The following is a 19,422-nucleotide window of genomic DNA, read 5'->3' as shown; positions in this document are numbered from 1 at the left end:
CCGACTGACTGATTCTGGCTGGCCATCCCAGACTCCTCTCTGCTGAGTGCTCCAGAGTCTTAGTTCAAGTGCAGTGAGAATTCTTTATAGGAAAGAAGAGGCTTATCTTTTTAAATTAATACAAAGACTAATTAATACAAAAATGAATACAAAAATTAATTAATATAAAAATGAATGCAGAAAACTAATTAATACCAAAATACAAAAAAAAAGTACTACAAAAATTACTGCAAAGACTACACATTTAAATCAATAAATGGGAAAGACCATGTTGTCTATACCTGTGCATTCCCCAGAATAAAAATGTAGAATTACTAAAACAAAGAACTCATTAATACAAAAACTAATACAAAAAACTAATTAATACAAAAATTACTATAAAGACTATACCTTTTCAATAAATGGTAAAAACCGTCTTGTCTATACCTGTGCATTCCCCAGAATAAAAATGTAGAATTATTAAAGAAAGTTATTCCAAATAATGGAGGAGGAAATGGCAACCCACTCCGGTACTCTTGCCTGGAGAATCCCAGGGACAGAGCAGCCTGGTGGGCTGCCGTCTATGGGGTCGCACAGAGTTGGACACGACTGAAGCGACTTAGCAGCAGCAGCAGCATTCCAAATAAACCTTATTGTTAAATGAAAAAAAAAAAAAAACACTCAAAACGAGGGAACACGGACAACAGCAGAGGAAGCAAGTTCACGGAAGGGGCTGCAGTCAGCCTGGCCTCCTGGCCCCCTCCATCATCCGTGACCAAAGGCTCACAGGCCACGAGAGGGAGCCCTGCTCCCACCTCGGCCCCAGTCCAAGCCTGGCTCCGGCTCCAGGAATCCGCGCTGATGCAGGGCTTCTGAAGTAGGTCAGAGGCTGGGCCGTTCCGGGAGCTGCCAGCAGACCCAGGGCTGAGCTTTCTTCCCTGGAGTCCCTGCCTTCCCGGCTTCCTGCTGCTCTGGCAGAATTACTACCAGATGAGATGACTTCCGGTGTGTGTACGGTCCATCCTCGGCCTCTAGGGCCAGTCTTCTCACTCAGAAGGTGCTTCTCCTCTCAGACCAGAAAACATTCTCACGGCTCAAGAGCTGGCTGGAGACCAGTCTTCCGTCCACAGTGCCCCCGACTGTCTAGAACGGAGAGGAGACTCCCTTCTGATTTGGCGGAAATGTCCTACCCACCCACCCCCACCACCACCTCTAATCACCTGGGAGTCTTCACCAGACCGGCAGGGGCTCCTGGAGTCAGGCCCCTGAAGCAACGTCAGCCTCGGTAACTACATCACCGGCTCGGAGCTTGGCACCCAGACTTCAGCAAGCAGGAACCGAGGTGCAGGAGGCTGTTTTCTGCACAAACCCCTCTGCTCCTCCTTCACAGGAGGGGCTGTTTTCTCTCCTATCACCCACAAGGAGAACCAGCTCAGCAAGCAGCACAGAAGGGAGGCCCATGCTGTTTCTTCATGCAACCGAGAGCGTGAACAGAACCCCTCTCAGAGAAGAGCAAATAAGCCTGGGCCAGCGTGTCTGAGACAGGAAGCCATTCCTCTTGGAGCTGGGCAGAGCTGGTCACGATGGTGTCCCTTAGCATCCCAACGGCTGGCACTGCCCGGGAGCCCTCCTCTGGTCCTGGGAACTGCTGGCATCCAGTCTGATGATTTCATAGGTCAGCCTCCTGGAGCCTGAATGGGCCCTGGAGCAGCAGGAAATTCTGGTTTCAGGGGGTGGTAATGAGATGCCTTCCAAGGAGGTGGGCGGTCCCAGCCTGCCCCCTCTCACCTTACCCCCCAGTCCCAGCCCCCCAGCCGTCCAGGAGAACACGGGCGGAGATGAACACACAGCTTGGCGGGCCGGGAATGTCTTCTCAAAGCCCTTTCTGATGACTTGTGTCCACTGGGCACTGTCTCTTCCTTGAACTCCTCGTTCTATTTTCTTTCACTCACATACCACGGAGGTTAACTTTTCACCCGGGGTCTCATTTTGCCAGGCTGCTCTTCACAAAGTCTTGCTCCAAGGCTCTTGGATACTATTTGGATTTGTCTTCTGAAACACAAGGCAAACTGTGCTGTCTCGCCCAGCTGCGATGTCTGCAGGGATCTCCTCCGGCAAAGCTGCTCACACCCTGTTGCTTGTTATAGTCACCGGGAGCCCTCGGGGGCTGCAGCTTCTGACTCGGGGTCCAGCGTGGGCCCAGGTTACAGACGCCCTGCGTGACCTTCATCAACCTGCCGTGGACCAGCGCTTGGGGGCCATGAGCCCCTGTGATGGAGGTCAACCTCCATCCCGGCCCGGAGACCCCGGTCACAGCCCCCACCTCAGCCAGGCCCAGGCCACGTACAGCTCATGTCCTTCCTCACCATATCCTCTTCTCTGGAGGTGGCCCGCCTCCCACACTCTGCCCTCTGCCTGGTCAGTGAACTCTCCATCAGCTATGCACACACCCTCGATGCCCCTGGACCCAGGGACCGACCCCCACCCCCAGAGGGGCTGCCAGAGACCCCACACGCATCACCTTGCAGCACCACCCACAGGGACCTAGTGCTACTGGGGGCTTCTCGATCCGGGGGTCACCAACTCCTCGGGGTCATGGACTCTGCCGGCCTCAATTTGACAGTCCCCCCCTTCCTGCAGAGCGGGGCTGTTGACACTCATGGCACGTTTCCTGAACGAAACGAAAGCTTTCCCCCTGACAAAAGCGCTGGAAGATGCTTTCACAATGTAACAGTGATTTCATTGTGACCGTAAGTTCCTGAATGAAGGCCTGGGGAATAACCACCGCAGGGCCTGCCAGGAACCCAGGTGGGTGGTGAGCGTGAACATTTCCTTCACATTGTCCAGAGGAGCCACATCAAGGTCCTGGGTGAACGCAGAAACAATGGAGCTGGCAATAGAGCTCAGTGGCCAGATGCTCAGAGACGAATGAGTGAACTCAGAGCAGCCCCACCACGGAAGGCCTGAGACTTCCTGTCCCACTGAGTCGGGCCTACCTGACAGAGGCCAGTCTAACCCATGCGCTGGGGTTGAGTCTGAAAGACCCGAGAATGGATGCTGGATCTGTTCCTCACTCCTTAAGGGATTTGGGAAAAGATCGCTAACCTTCGTGGGCTTCTTAAAAACAGGAAATAATCATTCCACCTCTCACACCGGAATCTGATGCCTAATGATCTACAGAGGAGCTGATGCAATAATCATAAAGTGCATGATAAATGTAATGCCCTTGAATCATCCCGAAACCATCCACCCTCCCACCACCGTGCATGGAAAAACCATCTTCCATGAAACTGGTCCCTGGAGCCAAAAAGGTTGGGGACGGCTGGATGAAGTAACAGAGGTATGCAGAGCAAAGCACAGAGGCTGCACTTCATACACAGTAACGATTCACTTGCCCCCAAAAGAAAGAAAGTGAGTGGGTCCCCCCTGACTGGAAGTAGTGACTGTGGGGCCAGCAGTGCAGCAGATGAGCGGTGTGGTCCAGGGCTTCCCCTGGAGGACCGGGGGCCCGGACCAGCTGGGTGGGCGGGTGAGGACCAGGATGGAAGGCAGCGGCGGAAGATGAGCGGTAACTCCGTGAGGCACATGGGTGCTCAGGAGCTGGCGCAGGGAAGGAAAATTCCCCGGGAGAGACGGGAGACCTGCCAGCCCCGTCTCCGCTCTGGACGTGCTGTTGCTTCCAGACCTGGTTCACACACTTACTTTGAGTCACGGCTACTGTCCTTGATTGACTGCCCCAGAGCAGACTCCCTGTCCTTCAGGGTCTGCTTTCTGTGGCCACAGGGTCACTAGGCAGCAGCTGCTCATCTACAGAGAAAAACAGGACACTCCTAGCCTAGAGGATGCCGGTTTTCGAGGAGGAAATTGCTGCCTTGGTCCCTGGGAGCCTGAAAACAATGGGACCTCTAGCTGGCAGGAACTGTGCTTTAGAACTGAGTCAGATGGACACATGGACGGACAGACAAGTTGTCTCTCCAGAGACCAGAGCAGAGAGAGAGCAGCTTTGGGCTCAAGGGAGACAGGCCGAGAGGATGTCAAGGTCGCAGGAGAGGTCACAGCAAAGCTATGGTCTCTCTGGAAGTCCGGCTCTGTGTCTGTCCACGTCTAATACTTACCCCCAGAATACACTGGGAGGTTTGATAATGTGTAATTAAAACCAGTGTTTCACTTCCTTTCCCTTTTAGGAAAAGTTGATAAGGAATGGGAAATTGCAGGACAGAGAGTAGATAATATAATAATGATCAGTTTTCAAAAAAAAAAAATACAGTGAAGTGTAAAATTATATACCATATATGTATATAATAGACTATGTATGATATATAGAGTATATATAGAATTATATAATATAGAAGACTATGTACTAAGTTACTTCAATCATGTTTGACTCTTTGTGACCCCGTGGACTGTAGCCCTCCAAGTTTCTTTGTCCGTAGGATTCTTCAGGCCAGAATACTGGAATTGGTTGCCATGTCTTCCTCCAGGGGATCTTTCCGATATATAGAAAGACTATGTAAAGACTGAAAAGTGTTTGTCACTAAGTCGCGTCTGGCTCTTTGCAACCCCATGGACTGTAAGCCTTTCAGGCTCCTCTTTCCATGGAATTCTCCAGGGAAGAATACTGGAGTGGGTATCCATTCCCTTCTCCAGGGAATCTTCCTGACCCAGGGATCGACCCCAGTTCTTCTGTATTGCAGGCAGATTCTCCACAACTGAGCTATTAGGGAAGCCCTATATACATATATATATACATATATATGTATATAGAGAAACCATATACATATAGACTTTGAAGACCATAAGGACTTGGTAATGCTTCAGATATCATTCTAAATATCCCCTTCCCATTGCATAAAGTCAGTGAACAAACCTATTATTGCTTTTAAGTTAAAGAAAATTAACCTTGCCAAAGTGACTTATTAAACTTGCTTAGGAAAGGGAAAGGAAACCCTTCAGGACAGAAAGATGGCAATATACTCCCCAGATTTGTTCAGTCACACAAAGATCTCCTATACATTTAGTGACTTAAAGCTAACTAAGGGGCAACAGGCTTTTCGAAAGGAAAAACCAGAAAGAAGCAATCTGTATAATATTTTTATAGGTGGCCTTTGAATTACAGACCTGTTAGCTTATTCAAGCGTCCATCTCAAACAGACATTCATTTTCTTCTTGACAGTCTCTAGACCTGTCCATCTTGGGACAGGCAAACTTTCAAAGTTCTCCCACTTTGCACACTGTTAAGAATTCTTTCTCCTTCACCTGTGCGGCCCGAGTTGACCCTTCTCTGCAAGGATGTATAAAGCTGAATCACCTGTGATTACCTCTCAATAGGAGACTCACCCAGACATGATGCTCTGACTGCAGACGGTCAGGATGAGAGGGAGTGGCTGTCAGACAGGTGAGCTCCCAGTAAGGTAAACACGGGGCCGTTCCGACTTCCTTTTATTCTAATTAAATCTTAATACTATTATGGGATGGGCTGGATCCATCCCAGACACACCTTCACTGTAAGGACAGATAAATATAAAGCCATCCCTTTATGACATATGATTCAGTAGGCTTTGACTGTCACCAACTACAATCATTTTAATAGATGATTAGTTCTATTTGATCATAGGTGGCTCAGACAGTAAAGGATCTGCCTGCAATGCGAGAGACCCGGGTTTGATCCCTGGGTCAGGAAGATTCCTTGGAGAAGGGAATGGAAACCCACTCCAGAATTCTAGCATGGAGAATCCCATTCTCCAGAAACCATCATAGTCCATACGGTCACAAAGAGTCGGACAGGACTAAGCCACTAACACACTTCAGAAACAGATGTACAAATAAACTCTTATAAAATTGGAGTCATAATGTCATCATGTCAGCAAGATGCCCACTCCTGATACAGATGAGAACGTGAACCAGAAGCTTGAAAGAAGTATGGTCTGCCTTAGGCCTGGGAGCTCCAGCAAAGGCAGGGATTTGAGATGGGGCGGGCATGGTGCCTGGCAGGATCTCCCTGTGAGACAGACAGCACGAGGTACACCTGTGAGAAGGTGGCCGTGTGAGGCCAGACGGCAGAGGGTCCGTATGCTCCTCGGCCCTGCAGGCGACACGACTGTCACTGAAGCAACTGCTCCGTCCCGGGCATCCGCGGCCCTCATCCTTGCTCTTCCAGGAATGGTCCCTGTGATGGATTGCTTGTGTTTCCCCCCACCACCCACAACTCCTATGGGGAAGCCCTAATGCCCAGTGTGATGGGATTTGAAAGTGGGGCCTCTGGGAGGTGATCAGGTTCAGAAGAAGTCACGAGGCTGCAGCACCCATGATGGAATTTGTGTCCTTGCAAGAACAGGGAAGGGTCCAGAGGGTCCTCTCTCTGCCAGGTGAGGCCACGGCAGGAAGGCGGGCACCTGTACACCAGGAAGAGGGTCCTGAACCCACGCCCGCCGGCACTCAGACGTACAGCCCCCACAACCGAGAGATCAGCAACCAGTTTCAGCTCCCTGATGGCGGAGATGATTCTGTTTCAGCAGCCTGAGCTAAGACAGCCCCACAGTCGGAAACCTAAGATGCTGAGATCTACCCACTCCCTGAAAACCCAGGCTGAAGCCCACCCTGCGCTCTCGGAGCTCCTGCACCAACTCTCATCTTTTGACACCACTGCATCCCATGAGCTCATATTTTCACAGGCACAGAATGAACACCTGTCGGCATGACTTCCGTGGCCCAGGAGCATCCCGAGTCACCGTGCAGCGGCTGGGCCACGCCTCCTGCTCAGCCTGGCCCACGAAGCCTCACCCCCCGCCCCCAACTGGTACTCACATCCAGGGACTCCAAGCAGTACCAGCAGAAGGCGTGTTTGCAGTTCTTACACATCATCTGGGCACAGCCTTCGTCCCGCTCGATGTAGACTTTGCACTTGGGGCAGCGCTTGATGGGTGCGTCGTCCTCGTCCAGCTTGAAAGCGGAGCTAAAGCGGGAGAGACCCTGTCAGGCTGTGTGCGGAGGCTCCGGGGTGACCTGCCGGCAGGGGCTGCCCCGCAATCACGAGCTCAACTAGAGGGGCTGAGGTTGTGTGTGCGCTCAGTCGTGTCCGACCCTCTAAGACCCCAGGGACTGCTGCCAGCCAGGCCCCTCTGTCCACAGGACTTCCCAAACAAGAATACTGGAGTGGGTTGTTATGAGGTCACTTGCTATTAAGTGAAATAAGTCAAAACCAAAGAATCTCAAACTCTGGAAAATAATCACCAAAAAAATTTAAAAAAACTGAATCAGCAACGGTGGGGGGAAAAATGAGCAAGGTCAGCACAGATCTAAATTTAGATGTGTACAGACAAACCAAAGAAAACAGGGCAGAGGCTTAGAAGGGAGGTCTCTGAGTGATGGGATTATGGTCAAATTTTATGTCCTTATTCATATATTTGTATACTTTCCAAAAGGTTGATAATACATGATATGCTGTTTGTTGTTATCAAAGGGAAAAAATGTCAAAAACACACACATGCTAATCACTTACTTAGATCTACTTGGCGTCTGTACAAAATCGTTTTCCTGAGAGGGCTGGGCAGGCCACGGGGGTGAGCGTGGACGGGCTGAAGCCTGAGTTCGAGTGCGGCTCTTCTGCGCACGGGCTGGGTGGCAACCTCTCTGAGTCCCAGCTTCTGGTTGGTGTGAGTGTGGCAGACGGGATTATGCATGAAGGGCCCTGGGCAGGGCAAGCCTGTGTGAAGTGCCCAGTGAGTGGCAGCGAGGGTTCTATGCTGCTCACAAAATGACAAGCTAGGTATCTTCTTAGGTTTAACTGTAGAAGGACGCCCAGCCCATGCTGTTAAATTTCATGTCAGCTGAAAATGCACAGAGTCCTCTGAAGAAGTGGTTCAAATTCACCAATTATGGGGTGAATTCGCTACATCGTATGAACCCACGGCATTTACCGAGGGGAACGTGATTCCCCACAGAACTGAGCAGACCGTGCAGAACCTAAAGCATTCATGAGTAGAGATTCACTGAAATTGAGAGCCAATTCTGGCATTTTGAATGCATTCTGACTGTAGGACCTTCCACAAGCATCATAGTGACTGTAAGGGTTAAATACGTCATCACTTTACAAGGTTATCTGAGGACCCAAGAGCTTCCAAACAATTACCCAAGTTTCCCTGGTGGCATAGCAGTAAAGCATCTGCCTGCAACACAGGAGACCACCTGCAATGCAGGAGACGCAGGTTTGATCCCTGGGTCAGGAAGAACCCCTGAAAAAGGAAATGGCAACCCACTCCGGGATTCTTGCCTGGGAAATCCCATGGACAAAGGAGCCTGGCAGAATACAGTCCATGGGGTCGCAAAAGAGTCGGACGCAGTGACTAAACCACCACCACCAACAAACGATTATACCATTGGGGTCTTCCTAAGCTTGAGACCCTTGCACTGTGAGGCGTGCACCAGTTCAACAGGTTCTGTTTCATTCATTAGCACAAGGTGACCAGGAAAGACACGCTGGAAGGTACCTGGTCTCCCCGGGAAGGAAGGTGATGGGCATGGTCTCCGGGCAACCCTGGCCGGGGTGCCAGCTGGCTTTGCAGGCAGAGCAGAACTCCGTGTCACAGGCTTTGCACTGGACCAGCTGGGGGGTGTGTAGCCCCATCTCCTGGAGCTGGCACACCGCCTGGCAGGTAGACGCCGGGCACCAAGTCCGACAGGGGTCCAGGAGCACCTCTGACACAAAGAGAAAAAACGGGCGAGTCAGAGTCTGCAGGACCAGGGAACTGGCAGGGCTTAGGACAGACAGACACGTCAGCACACAGCTTCTTGTATTTAAGGGAGAAAAGAAAATCAAGGTCAGACATAACATGCCCTTTAGGATCTGGGACCCACCTGGGTGCCCCTCCTCCCTCCAGCCACTCCCCACTCCCCAGCCCACTCGCGTGGGGGGAGAGCGAACCCCCAAGTAGTACCCCCAGAGTCCTCAAGGTTCTGGAGCCCCATTCTGGAAACCCCATGGTCCAGCCAGTGCCTCCTGCCCCCACCTGCCTGCCCTGAGACACAGCGTTGCCACAGCAGCCCGTCTGAAGGCTCACAGCCTTGGGCGGGGTGTGCTGTGGACACCCCTAAATGTTGGGTAAGGACAGAAAGATAAGACGAAAAGGAGATGTCTGGCTCTTCTCATCAAAGGGCGCATCCGCCTACAACGGTTTCCATCCCAAATTCACATCAGAGCCCTGAGCTAAGGACTGTGTGAAATTCATTCTTGGACAGCCGGTTTTCCCTCTGAAGTGGAGCCTGATTTAATGAAATTGGTGAGAAAGCTGATTTTGAAAAACAGGACCCCGTGACACTCGCATGCCTTCACATCTGCGTCCACATCTCACGTTTCTTTAAATAGAGGGTCCTGAGCTGTCCCGCCCACCACAGTGAGCCGGATGACGGGTCCCATGGCCCTCTCTCCGGTGTGACTGGACTCTGAGTGCTGGGCGGCGGGAGGGAGCACCCAACCGGAACCCACACGGATGCTGATGCCAGGCCAAAAGGCGAGGAGGCCAAAGGATTACAGGGTGTTTGCAAAGGCCTCCAAGTCGGCCACTGATTTGCAAGCTATTACCGGGGTCACTCTTGAGAAGGAATGGACTGTATTTCGCTGTGAACCTAGAAGCAATGAAAGGCTCTTCTCGGCCATGTGACTGGCCAATGCTGGAGTAGGCCGGTTCACCCACATCAGAGACGGAACGTGTAGACACTGGGACCCCCAGCAGGCTGCGGCTGTCATGGGCTGCAGGCGGGCTGGGCTGCTCCTCAACAGGCATGTGTTTGCCACATTCCCTGGACTGGAAGCCAGATTCAGCCCTCAAGTTCCTGTCGGGTACCAACAGACTGAAAACCACCTTATCATCTAATTCTGACACTGAGTATTTCAGTCTTTAAGGGCCACGAGGTCTCCATCCAACTACTCAGCTCTACTTCGGTAGCACAAAGGCAGCTGTATTGATCTGTAAAGCAGTGTTTCCATAAAACTTTATTTACAAAGCCAAGCCAGGGGCTGGGCAGATTTGGCCCACCAGCCATGGTTGGCTGACTCCTACCCTATTTTAAAAAGGTGGATTAATCAATAGCACCTAGGGGCTTCCCAGGTGGCTCAGTGGGTACAGAATCTGCCTGCAATGCAAGAGATATAGGCAGATGCAAGTTTGATCGCTAAGTCAGGAAGAGCGCCCAGAGGAGGGCATGACAACCCACTCCAGTATTCTTGCCTAGAGAATCCCATGGACAGAGGAGCCTGGTGGGCTATGGTCCCTAGGGTCTCAAAGAGTCGGATACAACTAAAGCAACTGAGCACAATCAATAGCACAAAAACCATCAAACCGGTAGGTCCAGCAGAAGCTTTAGAAGACTTGCTAATACAAAGGAACTCTGGCATCCAGGAAAATGTGATACTTTCTCATCGATGTTCATGATAATAAGGTAAAATCTTCCTGAGGCCTCAGTGGTGAGTGAATGTGTAAAACGAGGTCTTGTCATAAGCTGAGAGTGTTTGCTTTTATAAGACTGTTTCTGGCTGTCAGATCGGAGGAGGTGGTTTTGTGGGGAAAATGCACGCGTGTGGGGACAGCGGTCTGCAGGTTCCCGGGCTGAGGGGGCAGGAGAAAGAAGGACGGAGGGGTGAAGGGTGGCCTGGGGCACAGTGGGGAGGGGGAAGGAAATCCAAAGGCTGCTCCCTCAGAGTGCTGTGCCTTTTACCTGGCGGCCCTCCCCTGCCCCCATCTGGATTTCTCTACCAGCAGTTCGGGCTCCGGGCTAGATGAGCCTGGACCTGCCTCACCTACATCACGGGGCCCCCCCACAGGCACGGACCCTCAAGGACGGCACTGCAGGATGTGGGCGCTCAGCCTGAAAAGACGGCAGGACACGTGCAGATAAGCTACATCCTCCGCTGGGTCGGCTTCCTGGCTGACTTGACAGAGTCTTCAGTGCGGGTCCGCCTGAGCCCCTAAGAGGACACCACTGCCCATTTCAGGTCCTTCCCGTTCCCACAGCACCCCGTTCCTGCTCTCAGCAGCCTGTGCCATGAGGAGGGGACCGGCTTTCCCAAGGTCTCTTGCTGCCTCCCACTGCAGGGCAGCATCTCCCGGTCACTCCTCTCAGCTCTGCACGTGTAGCCCTGATTATAGGATGCGGTGAGCAGCAGAGGAGACCTAGTTAGGGTTTCCATGGTAACTACTGGCATTGTGTGACTTGTGTTCTTTTGGAGCTGTGACAGGGCACTGCCCATCCCCACAGGAGAGAGTCCCTGCGGCAGACGGTGGGCAAACACCCCACCCCACTGAGCTGCCAGCTCAGAGCCCCTTCCTGAGTGCTGCCGGCACCCCGCACCCCGAGAGCACAGCCCGGCTCTGCTCTTGGATGTCTATTAAAATTCTACAAGATCCCTCTGCTGCTGGAGTCCGCCTGCTGGGTGTGCAAGATGGGACCCGACCAACAGGAAGATCCACACTGGGCAACAGCATAGCTTTTCTTTCCAGGATGTATATCATACATATCGATGTCTGTCTGCCTATCTACCTATTTATCTCTCCATCACATCTATATATTTATATATACTATATGTATAAGATCACAACTATATACTACACACTAGATACATTATAGCCAATATGTTATGTTATACATATTGTATCTAGTATGTATACATGCACATATCTGTACATATTTTCAAACAAACCAAGAAGAAGTGTGCCAGAGCACAAGATGAAGAGACAAATCTTAGCTCCCATCTCTCGGAGATAGATACATAAATAGAAATTTAGTAAGTCCCTAACAGCCCTACTCATCGAAAAGCCCAAGACTCTTGTAGAAGGTGTTCTTTCTTAAACACAATTGTCCTTTGAGAAGCACGCTGTGCAGGGCAGTGTGTCCTCCATCCCTTCTGATGCTGCTCCACTCCCACTGCCCCGAAATGTAAGTAAACCCTGAAGCATGGCACGGTCAGTGTCCAAAGAGGAACTCCTGTGAATGCCATGGGGCATATGAGCAAGTGATGGACCTTCCTAGGGAGCCTGTGGCTCCCAGCTTTGGGGGTCTTACAGCTGGCAGATGAAGTGCTCAGAAAAGACCTCCTCCCAGAACCTCCCTCCCAGCGTCCTGCTCTCCAAGGACCCTGGCTGGAAGAGTGTGGACACTCAGGTTAAAATAAGGCTCTGATATGAGACGTACAAATGGAGAGAGTATTGGAACTGTGACCAAAGCACTTTTTAAGTAAATAAATGTTGTCAAGAGATGATGTAAACTGTCACTTTTCCACCAGTCACCATCCTCATTTGAAGGTGACTTCAAAGGGAGAGAGCAAATTGAAACCTGCTTCACTGATCCCATCTAGAATTTGCTCAGTTCAGTTCAATTCAGTCACTCAGTTGAGTCCAACTATTTGCGACCCCAAGAACTGTAGCACGCCAGGCCTCCCTGTCCATCACCAACTCCCAGAGTTTACTCAAACTCACGTCCATTGAGTCGGTGCTGCCATCCAACTATCTCATCCTCTGTCATCCCCTTCTCCTCCCGCCTTCAATCTTTCCTAGTATCAGGCTCTTTTCAAATGAGCTCTTTGCATCAGATGGCCAAAGTATTGGAGTTTCAGCTTCAACATCAGTCCTTCCAATGAACACTCAGGACTGATCTCCTTTAGGATGGACTGGTTGGATCTCCTTGTCATCCAAGGGACTCTCAAGAGTCTTCTCCAACACCACAGTTCAAAAGCATCAATTCTTCAGCCCTCAGCTTTCCTTACAGTCCAACTCTCACATCCATACATGACTACTAGAAAAACCACAGCTTTGACTAAAAGGACCTTAGTTGGCAAAATAATGTCTCTGCTTTTTAATATGCTGTCTAGGTTGGTCATAACTTTTATTCCAAGGAGCAAGTGTCTTTTAATTTCATGGCTACAATCACCATCTGCAGTAATTTTGCAGCCCAAAAAAATAAAGTCTCTCACTGTTTCCCCATCTATTTCCCATGAAGTGATGGGACCAGATGCCATGATTGTAGTTTTCTGAATGCTGAGTTTTAAGCCAACTTTTTCACTCTCCTCTTTCACTTTCATCAAGAGGCTCTTTAGTTCTTCTTTGCTTTCTACCGTAGGTGTGGTGTCATCTGCATATCTGTAGTTATTGATATTTCTCCCAGCAATCTTGATTCCAGCTTGTGCTTCATCCAGTCCAGCATTTCACATGATGGATTCTTCATACAAGTTAAATAAGCATGGTGACAATATACAGCCTTGATGTACTCCTTTCCCGATTTGGAACCAGTCTGTTGTTCCATGTCCAGTTCTAACTGTTGCTTCCTGACCTGCATACAGATTTCTCATGAGGCAGATCAGGTGGTCTGGTATTTCCATCTCTTTAAGAATTTTCCACAGTTTGTTGTGATTCACACAGTCAAAGGCTTTAACATAGTCAATAAGGCAAAAATAGATATTTTTCTGGAACTCTTTTGCTTTTTTGATGACCCAACGGATGTTAACAATTTGATCTCTGCATCTGCTGCCTTTTCTAAATCCAGCTTGAACATCTGGAAGTTCACAGTTCACATAGTGTTGAAGTCTAGCTTGGATATTTATGAGCATTACGTTGCTAGTGTGTGAGATGAGTGCAATTGTGCGGTAGTTTGAGCATTCCTTGTCATTGTCTTTCTTTGGGATTGGAATAGAAACTGACCTTTTCCAGTCCTGTGGCAACTTCTGAGTTTTCCAAATTTGCTGGCGTATTGAGTGCAGCACTTTCACAGCATCATCCTTTAGGATCTGAAATAACTCAATAGCTCACTAGCTTTGTTCACAGTGATGCTTCCTAAGGCCCACTTGACTTCACATTCTAAGATGTCTGGCTCTAGGTGAGTGATCACACCACCATGGTTATCTGGGTCATGAAGATCTTTTTTGTATAGTTCTTCTGTGTATTCTCGCCACCTCTTCTTAATATCTTCTGCTTCTGTTAGGTCCATACAATTTCTGTCCTTTATTGTGCCCATCTTTGCATGAAATTTTCCCTTGCTATTTCTAATTTTCTTGAAGAGATAGAGAGTCTTTCCCATTCTATTGCTTCCTTCTGCTTCTTTGCATTGATCACTGATGAAGGCTTTCTTATCTCTCCTTGCTATTCTTTGGAACTCTGCATTCAGATGGGTATATCTTTCCTTTCCTCCTTTGTCTTTCGCTTCTCTTCTTTTCACAGCTATTTGTAAGGCCTCCTCAGACAACCATTTTGCCTTTTTTTCATTTCTTTTTCTTGGGGATGGTCTTGATCACTGCCTCCTGTACAATGTCACAAGCCTTCATCCATAGATCCTCAGGCATTCTGTCTATCAGATCTAATCCCTTGAATCTTTTTCTCACTTGCCCTGTATAATTGTAAGGGATCTGACTCAGGCCATACCTGAATGGTCTAGTGGCTTTCCCTACTTTCTTCAATTTAAGTTGAATTTGGCAATAAGGAGTTCATGATCTGAGCCACAGCCAGCTCCTGGTCTTGTTTTTGCTTACTGTATAGAGCTTCTCCATCTTTGGCTGCAAAGAATATAATCAGTCTGATTTCAGTGTTGACCATCTGGTGATGTCCATGCATAGAGTCTTCTCTTGTGCTGTTGGAAGAGGATGTTTGCTGTGACCAGTGCCTTTACTCAGTGACTGGCTATAATTAATAGCTCTGTTTCAGGTCTAACATTTTCATATTCCATTCAGACAGGTCTCTGCTCCTATTAAGTCTGAGTCCTTTTTGTATTTTTTTGCTGCTTTGAACACAACGGTAGCAAAATATTCTAAAGTGATAGCTTTGAGAGATATTTTTTTAACCTAAGTCAAATTGGGTTCATTACTATGCAAAAGAAAAAAAAAAAACTTCTTTGACTAAGTCAAAGTACAGAAGAAATAACAACAGTTAAAATTATTAGGTAGGAACATTTACCCAGCTGCATTTTTAAATTCAATGTCATAGAAAGTTCATTTTCTTCTAACCCAAATAACTGCCAGTCTCTGTCAAAATTCCCTCTGGAAAATGTTTTCAGAAGAGGCTCACAGCCTCAGGAATCCAAATTAATCAAATTTATAGCTCTACATACCAACTTTTGTGTCACATGGCCATATATTTAAGCAATAAACTGCCCCAAACCAAAGAATATATGGCATTTCAATAAATAAGCACTTAAAAACAAATTTCAATGTCATCAGAACTCCTGTATGAATTTTTTTAGGTTGGCCACACATTGCCTTTTTTTTTTTTTGCCTTGAAAAGTGAGTCTCAAGAGGAAATGCAGCTATCTTTAGCATTTCTTTTTTAAAAAAAAAAAAGGAGAAAAAAACTTTCCACATTCAGCTAAACAAGGAGTCTATGGACACACTGCTCGGGTCTATTCCGCATTCCATTCCCATCCTGACAGTGTTTTCCTGTAAACACGAAGCCCAAGGTTGTGCTCATCTCTCATGAAAGCCAGAGTCAGGAGACCACTAACAGTCCATCCAGAAAGAGTGGGGCGCAGACAGCAGTTGCTCAATAACCCACCCGGAAATTTTAGAATCCAGATACAGCATCTTCACAATAAAGTCTTACATACAGAGCGTTGTCTACACACGTCTGTTATTCTGCTTCTTTTCAGATGAGCCCGAGGTCCAGAAGAGACATGAAAACAAGATCAAACAAAATCCATAGAATAATGCCATCTTATGAATCTGGCGTGGGGCTTCCCTGGTGGCTCAAACACGTAAAGAATCTGCCTGCAATGTGGAAGACCTGGGTTCAACCCCTGGGTCGGGAAGATCCCCTGGAGAAGGAAATGGCAACCCACTCCAGTATTCCTGCCTGGAGAATCCCATGGACAGAGGAGCCTAGAGGGCTACAGTCCATGGGGTCACAGAGTCGGACATAGCTGAGTGACTAACACACACACACATGAACATGGCCTATTTCAGACAGCAAAGACAAAGATCCATCCCAGACAATCAATGTGTCTTAACACTGCAGCAGCCTGGCTCCAGCCAGGAGCAGTGGGTGGGACACCGCAGGGGTGAGGGGGTCCATGCCCTTCCACCCACCAGAGATGGAAACCAGGGCACATTAGTTAGCTTCTGTGGGTGTCAGGCTAACAAGCAACCCTGTTGGGCTGCTGTGAGGCTTGGTGAGACAAGACCCCAGCACCCACTGGCCCCGTCGGCGTGCAGCAGACAGTGAGGGCAACAGACCTGTGGTCAGGGTGATGACCATCACCATTCCACCCTGCCCAACCTTGGGACTTTCTTCCAAGCTTCCTTCCAAGGCTTCCTATCTTTTAAATTCTGTGACGGCCTAAGAATTAGTCCTCAGACTGTTAGGCCTTAACCTGGCTGGAGAATAACGCCCCATGAGGGACTCTTTAAACCACCCCCATAATCCCAGATCCCTAGAAGCAAGCTGTTCCATGGATCTTCCCTGCTACCAACTAGTCCCGCCCCCCAACAGAGGCCATTCAACTGTGAGCTCTGCAGAAAACTCAAATGACAGCCAAACTTCAGAAGGCTAATTTACATCAATGTTTTCATGTCCAGTGCATCCAAATGATGCACAGTGGCATCCACTGAAGCACTCCACCCAGTTTATACACCAGATTCAATAACAGGAGTCGTAAGCGGCTGTGACACCAGGGCACCTACCTCTTTCAAACTGTAGCTTTTTGTATCTTTGCATAATTTCAGCCGCCACCATGCACTCAATCTAAGGGAAGAAACACAAGAAAAAGGAGTCTAACCATCTGAGGGCTAGAACACAATGCCAGGTCATCCTGGACAGAGCCTGGGACCTCTGACTCACTGGGGAGCCCCCGCACGTGCACCCTGATTCCCCCAGCCGTACATGCCTCATTCTCCTGCAGGTGGCCTTGTTTGGGGCAGGCAGCATCTGGACAGCTAATCGCAGTTTCTAATCCTTCTTTGATCAAGAGCTCCACATACTGTTTCAGGCACTGAAAAAAACAAAACAGAGAAGTATCTGTAAACATCTTCCTTAAGACTGAAGAAGCAGTGATGTATTAAAAAAAAAAAAAAAAAAAAGACAAATCAAGCACATTGTTCCAGCACAGTTTTTTTGTATTTTTGCCCTGTAGTCCATGGCAACAACCAAATTAGAGGTTATATTCACTCGACAAATATTTGCGGGGTACCTCTGCTGCACCAGGGCTGAGGATGCGGTTGGGTCCCTGTGCCCAACGTCGGCAAACACCACGCCAGTGTTCTCGGTGGGAGAAGCGGGGAGGCAAGGGAGGCTGGGGACCTGTACTCCTCAAACACACACCAGATGTCAGGGTTCTGCTCAGTCCCCTGTATGCCACTGTTTCACGTGGCGCTTAGAATGTTTTTGCAGGAAAGTTATGACGATGCCATCAATCGGGTGAAAACTAGGACCCCAACAAGGAAGCTGCCAGCTTCCCCAGACAGTGAGGGCAGAGCCCAGACTCCAGCGCAGCCTCACCTACCTCTAGGCCGCCCCAGTGCCCCCACCAAGAACCCAGGTCAATCTGCCCACCTCTCACGCAACGGGCAATGACTGGCTACCACCCCCCGCCCCTCAACTTGGCCGTCTGGCTGAACATCTGAAGTAAGTCAGAAAAGTCAGTAGGAGACACAACCCTGAGCTCATGCCAAAGTGAAGCGGCCTTTCCCAGGGCTGGTCCACTCCTGCATTACTGTCTGCTGGTCTCGGAAATCCAATGCTCCCTGAAAAGCACTTTTTAAACAACAAGTAGAAGAAAAGTGACGGTCTTCTCTAGGCAAGGTCACTACCTGATGTGCCTGAGACAGACCCTGAAGCACTTACATCAGATGACATCAAAACTCAAAGGGGATAAGAAACCGGACCTCTCAGTGACGGAAGCACAAAGTGAAATGTCTCAGCAGCATCTCCAAGTCCACTTCCCATCACATTCCAGGCCACTGAGCTACAGAGACACCTGGAACTCCGGTCTGTCCAGGCAGAGATAAGGATCGGTCATGTGATGGGCTCGGGCCACAGCTCTTTGGACAAGAGACCAGAGGTGCCCATCCTGCTGGACATCTGCGACGGTAAGAAAGAAAGTATGGAAAATCACCTGGCGTGATTCCTGATACACAGACCAGCTAAGTGAGAGTGGTGGCTGTTATCCGCTGCGTGTGTATCTTGGTGACTGGTGCCTTACAGTCACAGGTGTCAAAAACATCACAACCTTAGCCGCAAGATCATTCTTTTACTTTTTTATAATTAAGTCTGTCTAAATCGAGTCTCTGGGGGACACTAGAATGCCATAAAGCGATAAAACGCCGGAAACTCTCACAACATTCTGCAGAGAGGTACACAATGAGAGAAAGCTGACAAAATACAACAGTTAAAGCTGGTGTGATAGGTACACTCAGGGGACATTTCCGACTCTAAACATCGCTGTGCAAGGACTTGCATGTATCAACAAGCAGTGCGTCAATCCTGGGGAGGGCTACCTGGGGGGTGGACATTCTATGCCGCCAGCAGGCTCGGCACAGTCTGCAAAATGACTGTTTCTGGAAGCATCTATTTGCATACTACATAAAAGGGATGGGGAATTCTCTGGCGGCTCAGTGGAGAAGAACCCAACGACCAATGTAGGAGACACCAGTCTGATTCCTGATCCAGGAAGACCCCACATGGCACGGAGCAGCTAAGCCCGTGAGTCACGCTCCTAAAGCCCAGGGGGCCGTAACTCCTGAAGTCCACGCACCCTATGGCCGTGCTCCACGACAAGAGAAGTGACCACAAGAAGAAGCCAGGACACCACAACCAGAGAAAAGCTTGTGCGGCAACGAAGACTCAGCACAGCTAAAAATCAATTAATTAGTTAAACTGAAAAAAAAAAAAACCACAAAGACTAGCAGAGAATGAAAGCCCCTTTAAAGGAGGGAGTGATGAGGATCTGGATCTGACCAAGCATCCATGGAAAACAAGTCTGGTCTTCTTCCAGATAGAAACCGGGCCGTGACTCACAAGCTGTGTTTTTCAATCTAATGGCAAAAAGATGTCTTGAAATGAACACCCAAAAATGCCAGCGAAACCTTGGTGAAAATAAATATACAGGACAGAGGCAGACACTGATGTATTCCCGACTATCGTATTAATTACAGCTCTCCGTAACCAAAGGCCTCAAGACTCCGCGTTAATCACCACCTGTGTTAGCCAACTAAACAAACAAGACTCTTAGGAAGTGTTAATCGCTCCCCTTAGACAGAGAAGAGAACAAAGCTCAGAGAAGTCAGAAACAGGACAGAGTCAGGGTCTGTAAGTGGAGGAGCTTGGCTCAAACCCACGTGTGCCTGACTCCGAAGAGGTGGCGGTTTTGTTTTTTAAACTCTCGCCTCCTTCCTCCCCAATCAAGGATTCTTTCATAAGCAATCATTTCTTACTTACTTTCTGTTACCTCAAAAGTTTTCTAATGAGGACAAAGAATCGT

The 19,422-nt window shown here is 49.0% G+C and overlaps 1 protein-coding gene across 18 annotated transcripts in view; it reads right to left on the bottom strand.

The window, feature by feature from the left end:
- Nucleotides 1-19,422, bottom strand: part of RNF144A (ring finger protein 144A) — a 123,376-nt gene that overhangs the window by 11,207 nt on the left and 92,747 nt on the right. For 15 of the 18 annotated variants that reach the window (XM_061154763.1, XM_061154769.1, XM_061154760.1 and 12 more), the window contains 4 exons: nucleotides 16,831-16,935; nucleotides 16,628-16,688; nucleotides 8,466-8,673; nucleotides 6,784-6,931 (listed from right to left, as the gene is read on the bottom strand). In XM_061154763.1, the coding sequence (XP_061010746.1) occupies nucleotides 6,784-6,931; nucleotides 8,466-8,673; nucleotides 16,628-16,679 (408 nt within the window). In that variant the 5' untranslated portion in view covers nucleotides 16,680-16,688; nucleotides 16,831-16,935. Of the gene's footprint in view, nucleotides 1-6,783; nucleotides 6,932-8,465; nucleotides 8,674-16,627; nucleotides 16,689-16,826; nucleotides 16,936-19,422 lie in introns of all 18 variants that reach the window. The other 3 variants (XM_061154767.1, XM_061154765.1, XM_061154766.1) reach the window with 1 other exon arrangement.

This window comes from Dama dama, chromosome 11 (genome assembly GCF_033118175.1).
Source record: "Dama dama isolate Ldn47 chromosome 11, ASM3311817v1, whole genome shotgun sequence".
Classification (NCBI taxonomy): Eukaryota; Metazoa; Chordata; class Mammalia; order Artiodactyla; family Cervidae; genus Dama; species Dama dama.
Note: the sequence above shows the minus strand (reverse complement) of the source record. Positions and strands in the feature narration are given on the sequence as shown.